The sequence below is a fragment of the Artemia sp. Qi Xiang Cuo genome, chromosome 15 (assembly GCF_049724085.1).
Source record: "Artemia sp. Qi Xiang Cuo chromosome 15, ASM4972408v1, whole genome shotgun sequence".
Classification (NCBI taxonomy): domain Eukaryota; kingdom Metazoa; phylum Arthropoda; class Branchiopoda; order Anostraca; family Artemiidae; genus Artemia; species Artemia sp. Qi Xiang Cuo.
The window spans coordinates 2,427,431-2,441,180 of NC_142808.1; the positions used below are offsets into that span (position 1 = coordinate 2,427,431).

Consider the following 13,750-nt stretch of genomic DNA (forward strand, 5'->3'; position numbering starts at 1 on the left):
TTAGGGTATTTTCTTAGCAAAAATAGGCCTAGAGAATGAAAAGGTAGAACAAGGAAGGAAGAGGCTAAGAATGAAAAGACGACCATGAGAATTACCATAATAATTTAGAAATCAGCCAAAATCGTTTAGGGGTTATGCTGAGGAGTGCTTTATGAAGAGGATTTAAATAGGTTAGAATGAGGAGGAAGAGGCAAAGAATGAAAAGACGACCATGATAATTGCCACAAGAATTTAGAAATTACCCTAAATTGTCTAGAGGTTATCCCGAGGACTGCTTTTTGAAGAGGCTTTAAATAGGTTAGAATGAGGAGGAAGAGGCAAAGAATGAAAAGACGACCATGATAATTGCCACAAGAATTTAGAAATTACTCTAAATTGTCTAGAGGTTATCCCGAGGAGTGCTTTATGAAGAGGCTTTAAATAGGTTAGAATGAGGAGGAAAGAGCCTAGGAATGAAAAGACGCCCATGATAATTGCCACAAGAATTTAGAAATTACCCTAAATTGTCTAGGAGGTTATCCTGAGGAGTGCTTTGTGAAGAGGCTTTAAATAGGTTAGAATGAGGAGGAAAGAGCCTAGGAATGAAAAGACGCCCATGATAATTGCCACAAGAATTTAGAAATTACCCTAAATTGTCTAGAGGTTATCCTGAGGAGTGCTTTGTGAAGAGGCTTTAAATAGGTTACAATGAGGAGGAAAGAGCCTATGAATGAAAACACGACCATGATAATTGCCACAAGAATTTAGAAATCACCCTAAATCGTCTAGAGGTTATCCTGAGGAGTGCTTTGTGAAGAGGCTTTAAATAGGTTAGAATGAGGAGGAAAGAGCCTAGGAATGAAAAGACGCCCATGATAATTGCCACAAGAATTTATAAATTACCCTAAATTGTCTAGAGGTTATCCTGAGGAGTGCTTTGTGAAGAGGCTTTAAATAGGTTAGATTGAGTTGGACAGAGCCTAAGAACGAAAACACGACCATGATAATTGCCACAAGAATTTAGAAATAACCCTAAATAGTCTAGAGGTTATCCTGAGGAGTGCTTTGTGAAGAGGCTTTAAATAGGTTAGAATGAGGAGGAAAGAGGCTAAGAATGAAAAAACGACCATGATAATTGCCACAAGAATTTAGAAATCACCCTAAATCGTCTAGAGGTTATCCTGAGGAGTGCTTTGTGAAGAGGCTTTAAATAGGTTAGAATGAGGAGGAAAGAGCCTAGGAATGAAAAGACGACCATGATAATTGCCACAAGAATTTAGAAATAACCCTAAATTGTCTAGAGGTTATCCTGAGGAGTGCTTTGTGAAGAGGCTTTAAATATGTTAGAATGAGGAGGAAAGAGGCTAGGAATGAAAACACGACCATGATAATTGCCACAAGAATTTAGAAATTACCCTAAATTGTCTAGAGGTTATCCTGAGGAGTGCTTTGTGAAGAGGCTTTAAATTGGTTAGAATGAGGAGGAAAGAGGCTAAGAATGAAAAGACGACCATGATAATTGCCACAAGAATTTAGAAATTACCCTAAATTGTCTAGAGTTTATCCTGAGGAGTGCTTTGTGAAGAGGATTTAAATTGTTTAGAATGAGGAGGAAAGAGCCTAATAAGGAAAAAACGACCATGATAATTGACACAAGAATTTAGAAATCACCCTAAATTGTCTAGAGGTTATCCTGAGGAGTGCTTTGTGAAGAGGCTTTAAATAGGTTAGAATGAGGAGGAAAGAGGCTAAGAAGGAAAAGACGACCATGATAATTGCCACAAGAATTTAGAAATTACCCTAAATTGTCTAGAGGTTATCCCGAGGACTGCTTTTTGAAGAGGCTTTACATTGGTTAGAATGAGGAGGAAGAGGCAAAGAATGAAAAGACGACCATGAGAATTACCATAATAATTTAGAAATTACCCTAAATTGTATAGAGGTTATCCTGAGGAGTGCTTTTTGAAGAGGCTTTAAATAGGTTAGAATGAGGAGGAAAGAGCCTAGGAATGAAAAGACGCCCATGATAATTGCCACAACAATTTAGAAATTACCCTAAATTGTCTAGAGGTTATCCTGAGGAGTGCTTTATGAAGAGGCTTTAAATAGGTTAGAATGAGGAGGAAAGAGCCTAGAAATGAAAAGACGCCCATGATAATTGCCACAAGAATTTAGAAATTACCCTAAATTGTCTAGAGGTTATCCTGAGGAGTGCTTTGTGAAGAGGCTTTAAATAGGTTAGAATGAGGAGGAAAGAGCCTAGGAATGAAAAGACGCCCATGATAATTGCCACAAGAATTTAGAAATTACTCTAAATTGTCTAGAGGTTATCCTGAGGAGTGCTTTATGAAGAGGCTTTAAATAGGTTAGAATGAGGAGGAAAGAGCCTAGGAATGAAAAGACGCCCATGATAATTGCCACAACAATTTAGAAATTACTCTAAATTGTCTAGAGGTTATCCTGAGGAGTGCTTTGTGAAGAGGCTTTAAATAGGTTAGAATGAGGAGGAAAGAGCCTAGGAATGAAAAGACGCCCATGATAATTGCCACAAGAATTTAGAAATTACCCTAAATTGTCTAGAGGTTATCCTGAGGAGTGCTTTGTGAAGAGGCTTTAAATAGGTTAGAATGAGGAGGAAAGAGCCTAGGAATGAAAAGACGCCCATGATAATTGCCACAAGAATTTAGAAATTACTCTAAATTGTCTAGAGGTTATCCTGAGGAGTGCTTTTTGAAGAGGCTTTAAATAGGTTAGAATGAGGAGGAAAGAGCCTAGGAATGAAAAGACGCCCATGATAATTGCCACAAGAATTTAGAAATTACCCTAATTTGTCTAGAGGTTATCCTGAGGAGTGCTTTGTTAAGAGGCTTTAAATAGGTTAGAATGTGGAGGAAAGAGGCAACCAATGAAAAAACGACCATGATAATTGCCACAAGAATTTAGAAATTACCCTAAATTGTCTAGAGGTTATCCTGAGGAGTGCTTTGTGAAGAGGCTTTAAATAGGTTAGAATGAGGAGGAAAGAGGCTAAGAATGAAAAGACGACCATGATAATTGCCACAAGAATTTAGAAATTACCCTAAATTGTCTAGAGGTTATCCCGAGGACTGCTTTGTGAAGAGGCTTTACATAGGTTAGAATGAGGAGGAAAGAGGCTAAGAATGAAAAAACGACCATGATAATTGCCACAAGAATTTAGAAATTACCCTAAATTGTCTAGAGGTTATCCTGAGGAGTGCTTTATGAAGAGGCTTTAAATAGGTTAGAATGAGGAGGAAAGAGCCTAGGAATGAAAAGACGCCCATGATACTTGCCACAAGAATTTAGAAATTACCCTAAATTGTCTAGAGGTTATCCTGAGGAGTGCTTTTTGAAGAGGCTTTAAATAGGTTAGAATGAGGAGGAAAGAGCCTAGGAATGAAAAGACGCCCATGATAATTGCCACAAGAATTTAGAAATTACCCTAAATAGTCTAGAGGTTATCCTGAGGAGTGCTTTGTGAAGAGGCTTTAAATAGGTTAGAATGAGGAGGAAAGAGCCTAGGAATGAAAAGACGACCATGATAATTGCCAAAAGAATTTAGAAATTACCCTAAATCGTCTAGAGTTTATCCCGAGGTGTGCTTTGTGACGAGGCTTTAAATAGGTTATAATGAGGAGGAAAGAGGCTAATAATGAAAAAACGACCATGATAATTGCCACAAGAATTTAGAAATAACCCTAAATAGTCTAGAGGTTATCCTGAGGAGTGCTTTGTGAAGAGGCTTTAAATAGGTTAGAATGAGGAGGAAAGAGGCTAAGAAGGAAAAGACGACCATGATAATTGCCACAAGAATTTAGAAATTACCCTAAATTGTCTAGAGTTTATCCCGAGGACTGCTTTGTGAAGAGGCTTTACATTGGTTAGAATGAGGAGGAAGAGGCAAAGAATGAAAAGACGACCATGATAATTGCCACAAGAATTTAGAAATTACCCTAAATCGTCTAGAGTTTATCCTGAGGAGTGCTTTATGAAGAGGCTTTAAATAGGTTAGAATGAGGAGGAAAGAGGCTAAGAAGAAAAGATGACCATGATAATTGCCACAAGAATTTAGAAATTACCCTAAATTGCCTAGAGGTTATCCTGAGGAATACTTTATGAAGAGGCTTTAAATAGGGTAGAACGAGGAGGAAAGAGGCTAAGAATGAAAAGACGACCATGATAATTGCCACAAGAATTTAGAAATCACCCAAAATCGTCTAGAGGTTATCCTGAGGAGTACTTTAAGAAGAGGCTTTAAATAGGGTAGAACGAGGAGGAAAGAGGCTAAGAATAAAAAGATGACCTTGAGAATTTCTATGATAATTTAGAAATCACGGATAATTTACAATAGGGTTGAATCGAGAGGAGGAGGACCAGAAGCATGTCTATTTTGTTAACGAAAATAATGCTCTAAAAAGTATCTTACCAAATAAAATTAAAAAATATTCCTATTTTAATTAAATATTGCCCTCTTTTTCAAGGGTATGTCGTTTAGCTACCTTTGTCTAGAAAATTTGTTGATGTAGAGGAACAATTTTTTTCTTTGAAATATTCTGTTTTTTAACAAATTCAGTGCTACGAAATTACAAATCTAAAAGTACTTGCCCACAAACGTACAAAAAGGGGAAATGTTGTTGACCCAATGTCTAGTTTGCTGGGGTAAAGGATAATTTATGTATTCAAAAAAAAAAAAATCATCAAAGATAGAAATGTTAAGAAAAAAGAACAAAACAGATCGCAAGGGAATTGGCAATGAAGGACATCATGGGAAATATAATTCCATATAAGAATTGATTGAGTGGTTTCTGATGTTTATCTTAATAGATATGCATTCCCAGCGACGTAATTGTTTTGTTTCTATTTAGGTGTGCCCATTTTCCGAACTGATCAACAGGCTGGAGAATTCGTGATAACATTTCCGAGGTCATACCATTCTGGATTTAATCAAGGATATAATTTCGCCGAAGCTGTAAATTTTTGCTTGCCAGAATGGGTAACTATATTTATCTTTTTAAAGCATAAAATTTTCCTATGCAAATTTTTTGAACTATTTGTATAAGTTTACGAATCTTTCTCTTTCTCATCTTCCCCCTCTATCGCCCTCTCTCCCCCTCTCAGAGATGATCATCTCAGTTTCTACTGTAATTTGTGCCATTTCTTCCTTCCAAGAATAATAGTCCAGGGAAAAAGAAGAGTTTTAGAAAATTGCCTGGCTAATCCATAAATTTGACATGTCCTTAGGTTATACCATTATTTAAACAGTTGACTGTTTTGAGGGTTGATCACGATTGCGGTATTTTTTAAAATTGGAATAACGAGCAGTGGGACGAACGGTCAAAGATATCAAAATTTTGTAAGACCGCTAATGCGAGATGCTAAAATTCTAGCTAAGTCTAAGCAATAGTCAATTTTGCTTCTTTGCTTCACAAATACACACACACACACACACACAAACACACACACACACACATATATATATATATATATATATATATATATATATATATATATATATATATATATATATATATATATATATATATATATATATATATATATATATATATATATATATATATATATATATATATATATATATTATATATATATATATATATATATATATATATATATATATATATATATATATATATATATATATATATATATATATATATATATATATATATATATATATATATATATATATATATATATATATATATATATATATATATATATATATATATATATATATATATATATATATATATATAAATATATATATATTTATACTAAAGTTTGCGTTTTACTAAAGTTTGTATTTAATCAATTTCGTAATTAAAGTCTACTTATCTTGAGAGACAAAACATGACTGTGACTTTGCTACAAATAATTCCCTCTCTGTTCTGCAGCTTGAATGGGGCCGAAATTCCATTGATAACTATTGCTCAGTCCTAAGAAGTTTACATAAATCTTCCCCCTCCCGCCGAAAAAACCGTTTTTCCTTTGGTACGTATTTTAAACAATTTCATAATTAAAATTTAACTGTTCTGATAAATAAAATTTTACTATGGCATCGCATCAAATGATTCTTTGTCTGTTCTGCAGCTTGAATGGGGCCGAAACTCCATCGATCATTACTCCTCAGTTCGAAGGTATTGCGTATTCTCTCATGATGAGCTAGTTTGCAACATGGCAGCAAAGGCTGATGATTTGGATTTGTCAGTGGCCGGCGCATGTCTTAAGGATATTAAGCGAATGATTGAAACAGAAACTGATCTGAGGAAATCACTAGAACAATGGGTATGTATTTTTTGTTCTGACAAGTGGTTCATTGGGTCCCGGTTCTGTGTGTATATAACTGACAGGTTTGAGGAGGCAAGGGTCTTTTTCATGACCAAGGTTGCCACGTGTAGCATGAAAGTGTTATTTTAGCACTACTTCATTATGTCTAGCACTGTAGCACATACTCAGGGCTGCCACCTGTAACTCGAAAGTACTATTTTAGCATTATTACAGACACTTTTTTGTCTGTAGCACCGCGCAAATTTGGGCACAGTTGGCACTTTAGGAACTAACCGTGGTGGCAATTCTGCTTAAGACATACCAACTCCTTGAAATCTCAGAACTATAAAGGATATTTTCCTTGTTGTGTGTGCTTAGGTCTGTTATTTTCTTGTTCCCTTTTAACCAATCTTTTGCTATTTTTCACATACATTCTTACATTTTCTCTTTAATTCGCCTATTTAAGCCCCTCGATATTGTCAGTTGAAATTGTAGGTATATTCTTTTTTATAATTCCAAATATTCAATATTTCTATTAGTAATTTTATTCAATGATGAAAATTCAGATATTTGATGAAGCTAAAACGACAATTCATGTTATTTTGTCGAAGGTATAAAGAAAACTGAAAAAACAATCCCTCCCTAATTTCAAGTATTTAGTAATAGTTATTCAGTTTTTATCCAAATATTTAAATATTAAAAAAAATTTTAACTATCGCTATAAAATATTGACTATTTTGATTTTATTGGTTAAATGAATAAGGAAAATCTAAAACGATAATTTTTATCGTTACGTCTGTAAATTTTTAAATGATTTAATGTGTAGAATAGTATGTAAAAATAAAATTGTATTCGGAAGAATACAGTGCCCCCTCCTCAACCCCATAGAATACCAAGATGGGAGCGATGTGACACATTTCTGTCTAAAAAATATCATCAGTCTCCCCCACCCCCTTCGTAAAAATTGATTTGGGCACCTTTGCTTTTATTGTCTCTAATTGAATTATAGCTAAATACCTAAGTTAGCTAAATATCCAAGTAAAAAACTAATTACTTATGGGTAGCAAAATAGTGAAAGTTAAAATTAATTGCATATATGTTTATGCTTACTAAGAAGGTTTTTTTTTTTTTTTTTTTTTTTTTTTTTTTTTTTTTTTTTTTTATGACAGGTTTAATCTTTTAAGAGTCTTCTCACCTTCTAAGTTTAATCGCTTAACCTATTAATCTTCTAGCAAGTGAATATCCATTTGAAAGATGTCTTTTTGTTAACGTTTTAGGTTCCTTCTCCCCTCCCCCTTTCTCCCCTTCTTCCCTCCTCCATGCTCTTTGTCTTGCTACTTAAGAGTTCATTTAAGAAGAAATTACGTGGAAAAGCTACCTTCCTTGCATTTCCTCATTTTCTGTCAGTCCGAGTGCTAACCACATTATGTATGTGTGAATAGTGGCTTCATACAGGGTAGAGGAGATGGGCCATCATTAGAGTCAAATCTGTTTCAGCATCTCTAGCTTAAAGACTGCTAAACCAAAAAAGAAGGATTGGTTAAGTGGAGATTTAAACAACTATATATATATATATATATATATATATATATATATATATATATATATATATATATATATATATATATATATATATATATATATATACATATATATATATATATATATATATATATATATATATATATATATATATATATATATATATATATATATATATATATATATATATATATATATATATATATATCTTGAAAAAATTAACCAAGGTGGGGACTTGAATATTAATTTCTAAGGACCTCTATTTGCAGCTATTCAATTTTTGGTTGAAATGGCCGTCCAATTAATTTTCCCATGTATTCGAAATATCGTTTTTTTTCACTTTCCCATCACTTTTTTTATATTTTCATATGATTTCCAGAATTTGTTGTCCCAGTGTTGTTGTACAGTTGTACAACAGTGTTGTACAAGTTGTACAGTTTTAGTGTTGTTGTACTTGTTGGGAGCTTCATGTTAGTGCACCTGAAATATTTAATACAATGTATCTGCTTTACGACAGGGTTTTGCTTTAAAGTCTAAAGTTATAAATAACTCTTCATATTTAGATGCAATATAGCTTGGCTACTATTTAATTTAATTTGTTTATTTGGCTTTTTTGTAGGGAGTCAAAGATAGTGAATTTGTCCAATTCGAGCTGCTCCCGGATGACGAACGCCAGTGTGATGTCTGCAAAACTACCTGCTACCTCTCAGCTGTGGCCTGTTCATGCGACCCCTGCAAACTAACCTGCCTCAAGCATTTCAAAACGCTCTGCCATTGTCCTTCTGATAATCATAGACTCAAGTAAGCTTCTTTTCCTCCAATGAGCAATAGGATTACTGACAAAAAACACTGACACGAATTACAGACAAAAACACGGTGCAAACTTGAACTATACTACTGCAACTAATAATAACTAACAGCAGCACAAAGCCGTCTGGGGCCAACACAGCTACGTACGCTCTTCCTCCAAACCCAACCTATGGAAAGCCTCCCTCTTTACAACCTGCTAGGAAGTTTCTATTTCCCTCAAAATTTTCATCTTTCTTTACGACATCCTTCCACCCCAACCCGGACGACCTGCTTTTCCTTTAGCCCAAGACGGTTGGCCGAAAAGGACAATCTTCGGTAATCTGTCACTCTTCATCCGCAGCCTTATTGCACTAGCCATCTCAACCTTTCTCTAATAGCCATAGAAAGTGGGATTGAAGCACACTTTTTGTACAGCCTACTGTTTGGGGTTGATTTGAAAGAGAAACAGAAAAAAATTTCATATATTCCAGCTATATATTTTTCATTTCTACTGCCATCTTGCCTGAACTCGTGGGGGGGGGGGGTTGCCCTGTGATTAGTATGAAGAAACTTGATTTCAGGTAAAATTGTTCCTAAAAGGCTACTCTCTTCCTAGTCCTCTCCCCCTCTCATGAGGTGCTCCCCCCCCCAGATTTTTTGGGAACTGGTAAAATTTTGCAAAATCGATTGAAATTTAGCAAAATTCTTGATTTTTGCGGAAAATTCGGCATAAATCAGGTAGCAATTCGTTAAAATTTATTAAGATCGCTCCCCTCATGAGGTGATGGATTGACTTTCTACAGAAAGCAGGTTTTGATAGTTAATTTCAATTGTATAGAGAAGCTCTGCCCCCTCCCCCTCCCTGTTGGAGGGTTAGACCTGGGCGCAAAAATGACTGTTGTTGTACTAAACGTTTATTTTCGAAAACCAAACTAATTCATTAGATGCCCATATACTATTATTCTTAACTAAAATACCATTTTAGAAATTATTTTATTTTCCAATCCTGGATTGGTAACCCTGGTATGTTTTAAATTGGTTCCTTGACATATATTACTGCTGTTAAACGAAAATCAGTAGGTTTTGAATTGTGGAACAGGAACTTGCGCAGGTTGAAAGGAGGGAGGTTGAATTTCTGAGCTCTTGAATTATCGATTCAATGATTTTTTTAGTATTCCCGCTCCCCGCCCCCGAGCAAACCCTTCCGTACGTGCCTGTTGAGGAGAAAACGAAATTACACTTCAAATAGCCGTATCGTCGTCGTTGAGTTCTGTTAATGTTAGTGTAAGTTATGAGTAGCGATTTGTTTTAGCAATTAAGTTTAATTCATTCATTTTATTTTGGTTGCATCTATAATATTATATAATTATACTGTGGTTTTGCGTTTTGCTTCTTTTATTCATGCTCGTTTGTGTAATTTTCATATACGTATTTATTTGATGCATATTTTATCAGATTTTTCTTCTCCCATTTTCACTTTTTGCATTATTTTACAGATACCGGTACAAGTTAGATGAATTTCCGGAGATGATGGAAAAAGTTGAAAAACGTGCCAAATCTTTTGCAATCTGGACTCAAAAATACTTGGATTTGTGTCAGAAGAAAATACCAAAATTAAGTCAGTCTTTTTTTCTTTTCTCTTTTTAAGACATGTTTAGAAAACAGTGGTGATAAATCTGTGAACAATAAGTTTTACACTATATTCTATTTTCCTTAATTTCTACCATCATTTCTGCTTAAGTAAAAAAATATTAGATGCGAAAATAAAAATTCTTAACTGCATTAAACCATAAACAAATTCTTAAAAAAAAAGCAACTCGTTTTATTTTTTGGTGAGATTTTGGAGAACTGGATTATCTTATGAAAAAATTTGAGGAAACCCTGAATAATTTGAGGAAACCCTGAACAATTTGAGACTAAAGAGAGGGGGAGATTCTCCCATCTCTGTAGGAGTGAGGAGTAATTAAAGAGAAATTAATGTTTGAGTTTTTCGGAGGCTTCCTGAATTTTCCCAAAAGAAAATTTGGGAATTTCCCAAAATTTTTCCAAATTTTTTACAAGAAAATTTGGCTTTCCGGAATCCTCTCAAAATATTTCGTAAAAGGATGAATTAATGTTAACGTAATTAACGAAAATTAAAACATACAACGTATTAACGTAATTAACACAAAATGCAACTCATTTTATTTTTTGGGGAGATTTTGGAGAACTGGATTATCTGATGAAAAAATTTGAGGAAACCCTGAATAATTTGAGGAAACCATGAATAATTAAGGGAAACTTCAAACAATGCGGTGGTAGTGAAAGCACTAGTTACTTGCTCTATTTCTATTTTTCATTTGCGGTTTCTACTAGCTTGTGAACGAGTTAGTGAAAAGTGTAAGATACGCCCTTCCGAGGGGTTGGAAAAAAACCATAAAATGTAATATCGAAAATTTGTTTATATGCATTTTTGTTGCTTTTTTACAAATTGGACAGACATTTCAGTGGGAGGTTAAAATCCGTTGCCCCCCCCTTGATACAGCCCTGCCTAGCGTCTTCTGTGCTCGTTTGTAAGTTTTCTAAAAAGCTCTCTCGTTCAATTTTTCTTGTTGACTGATCAAATCAACTGTTGGCTGATTTGAAACCTGGTCTATTTTTGTGGACATCCGCGAATATTCTCAGAGCATACCTCGTTGACTGAATTTCTGTTATTGACTGATTTGAAACCAGATTTCTGTTTGTTGTTTTGTCTTCCTATTGTTTAAATTTTCCAAATTTATTGTTTAATCTTCCTATTGTTATTGTTTAGTTTTGATATTGTTTGTTTAGTTTTAGGTCTTTTTTATTGTTTTGTTTTCCAGGTTTGTTTCTTTTGGGAAAGTATATAGGCCAAGTCGTCTCAGAATCCCTCTTGTTTTTAAGTTATCTGGGGACCTGTCTGGTAGAAATTTTCTTCTACTGCAGCTTATTCTCAATATTGCTAAGGAAACTCAAACCCGTGCATCTATTTCTTCAGCTATCATTTCAACAGTAATATACCTGTTGTCCTGAATCAATGCGATATTTAGCGTAGGAAGTTGCAACTTTCTTAGTTCGTCCTATTCGTTATACTGACGGCTATTTTTAGACCGATTTAAAGTAAATATTGAAGTAGTCCAAACGGTAGTTTTTGTACATTTTTATCATTTCTTTTATATATTTGACTATTTTATATACCCTCTGCAACTAAACAATTGACTCACTGGTCGCCATCCTTCCACGGTACAGACTCGACAAGACCCGCCCTGAGGCTCTACAAGACTCAACATTGTTAACTGAATATTTTGACACTTATTCTAGACACCTCGAATAGCTGACGAGAAACGAAGTTTAAGTATGTCAACTAGACGTAGTGAAACAATGTATTGATTAAATAATTTATAATGTTCCTTAAAGTGGAACGTTCCAGACGTGATATACAGTCCGTTGATTCGTTGTTCGAAGCTCTATCTAGATAATAATCATTTTCGTTGTAAATATCGACAGATAAGTGGAAAGAAAAATTATCCCCTAATAAAAGAAATACGACATTATTTATTCAATAGTAAATCCCTTTGTATGCGCCTTGGGAAAACAAGGGAGAATCTAGGGAGATGCTTTCCAGACCAAGAAAGTAGTTGAGCTAGGTAAACTTTCAAACATTTTCAGGAATTGGTATTAGTAATTGGAATTGTAATTGGTAATTACAGAAATTTTTGTTTATTAATTACTTTAAAAAAGTTTAACCAATTACTTTAAATAGTTTAACTACTTACTTTAAAACTATGTAATAAAAACTAATTACCTTAAATAGAGAAGAGATTTGATTCTATGAATATTTATTGAAATATTCCTCCTTTGCCCCCCCCCCCCCTCCTCTCCACTCTAATACCCTAAATTAGGCGTTTATGTTTTCAGGGTTAAGTCGCTTATTTCTCCGTCTTCCCGTTTTTAGAGAAAATTTTTATCTTTCAGTTTTTAGGAGCGTGTTATCTTGTTCTTTTTTAGGTCTGTTGGAGTTCACTTCACTTGTTGACGAGGTAAAGGCTAAGAAATTTCCAGAAACTGAAGATGTACAAAATTGTAGACAACAACTATTGCAAGTTGAAAAATGTGCTAAAGTTTTCAAGCAATTAGCGACATTAGTCTCTGACATACCGTAAGCTACCAATTCCAAATTTGCATGTTTTTCTGCTCAGTAATATGTCACATTAATACGAGTGGTTAGCACGCTAGATTTGAAATTCTTTGTCCGAGAGGAGGGGGTTTGAGTCCTGGCGTCGCTGGTTATTTGGTTTGGAACGGGTTCAGTGGCGTGACTCTCTGAGCCCAGCCAGAGTCGACCCAGCTCTAAATATCTGGAGAAATCTGGGGAAGGTAAACAGGAAGGGTGTGTGAAAGCACAGGAAGGCTTGCCCCCAAACCTCCATTGCACATTCTGCCTGAAGAGCCATGAAATGGAAGCCAGCACCTCTGGTAGGGACTGTAAAGTCCAATGTCGTATCCTTATCCTTTACCTTTTGCCTTTACCATAGGCATTAACTCAACTATTTCTATCTTAATTTGATTATTTTTCTCTCTTTTATTCTTTATTTCCTGTTGAAGATCAGTATGGTTCGCCTGAGCATATAAACTTTCTTTGATATTTCCAGTTCTTATATCTTTTATTCTCTCCTGCGTCCTCTTTCTTTTATTCCTCCCTTTTTTTCTCCTTTCTTTTTTTTTGTTCTGTTTAATTTTGAAAAACAATAGTTGATCCTTGCATATACTGTTTATTTGATATATTTAGTCCGTTTATTTAGCTTTCTAATAGTTTCCTCCCTTTTTCCCCTTTTTTCTATTCTGGTTTTCATCTTCTTTTTTTTTGTATTGATAAACAACATGGTTGACCCGTGGCATAGCAGTTTCTTTGATACTTTAGCCTTCTTAATTTTGTTTCTTCCTTACTTGTTTCTATTTTCTCTCTTTTTTTTTGAGTTTTTAAAAACAGTATGATTGACCATTGTATATAAAGTTTCCTTGATATATCCACTCTGTTATTTTTTTCTTCCAATATTTCTCTCCTTTTTTTCCATTTTCTTTCTTTCTTTCTTTTTTTTTTATCTTGAAGAACAATATGTTTGACCCTTGT

General features: G+C 34.4%; 1 protein-coding gene across 2 annotated transcripts in view; it reads left to right on the top strand.

The window, feature by feature from the left end:
• Kdm5 (Lysine demethylase 5) overlaps positions 1–13,750 on the top strand; it is a 125,849-nt gene that overhangs the window by 69,077 nt on the left and 43,022 nt on the right. For both annotated transcript variants that reach the window (XM_089101639.1, XM_089101640.1), the window contains 5 exons: positions 4,866–4,993; positions 6,112–6,306; positions 8,450–8,631; positions 10,116–10,237; positions 12,628–12,778. In XM_089101639.1, coding sequence (XP_088957765.1) covers positions 4,866–4,993; positions 6,112–6,306; positions 8,450–8,631; positions 10,116–10,237; positions 12,628–12,778 — 778 coding nt within the window. The remainder of the gene's footprint in view (positions 1–4,865; positions 4,994–6,111; positions 6,307–8,449; positions 8,632–10,115; positions 10,238–12,627; positions 12,779–13,750) is intronic.